Source organism: Eimeria mitis, genomic scaffold, assembly GCF_000499745.2.
Source record: "Eimeria mitis Houghton genomic scaffold, Emh_scaff5562, whole genome shotgun sequence".
Lineage (NCBI taxonomy): Eukaryota > Apicomplexa > Conoidasida > Eucoccidiorida > Eimeriidae > Eimeria > Eimeria mitis.
In genome coordinates, this window is record NW_013573832.1 from 2,619 (window position 1) to 3,012 (window position 394).

General features: G+C 58.1%; 1 protein-coding gene across 1 annotated transcript in view; it reads left to right on the forward strand.

The window, feature by feature from the left end:
* Positions 1-47, forward strand: part of EMH_0082780 (uncharacterized protein) — a gene marked incomplete at both ends in the record, with an annotated part of 651 nt that extends 604 nt beyond the window's left edge. The window contains one exon of the mRNA XM_013500574.1: positions 1-47. Coding sequence (XP_013356028.1) covers positions 1-47 — 47 coding nt within the window.
* Between the last annotated feature and the right edge of the window lie 347 nt (positions 48-394).

Here is a 394-nt window from a genome sequence, read left to right on the forward strand (position 1 = left end):
GCAGCAGCGAGGGACTGCATGCGCAAGGCACAGGAACGTTAAACTAGAAACTATGCTAAACGACGTTCGGCAGTCAGTTTCAACTCGGCGACTTGGTTCTGGTGGATTCGCACGCCCTCCGTAGCGCGCAGGAGGGCGAGCAACCCAAAACTTTCGCCACACGATGGGTTGGACCGTTTGCGGTCCGCTCTCGGGTCAACGCGTTGGCGTACATCATCGATTTACCCGCAACGTGGATGTGCTACCACACCATGAACGTTGGTTTCCTAAAACAGTTTCGGCAATCCCCGCGGTTCCCTCGCACTCTAGCGAGGAAACCGCAGCAATGACCTCGCGAGCTTCCCCGCCTCAGGGACACAGCGATTCTCGCGTTGCGGATTAACGCCCGCCGAGG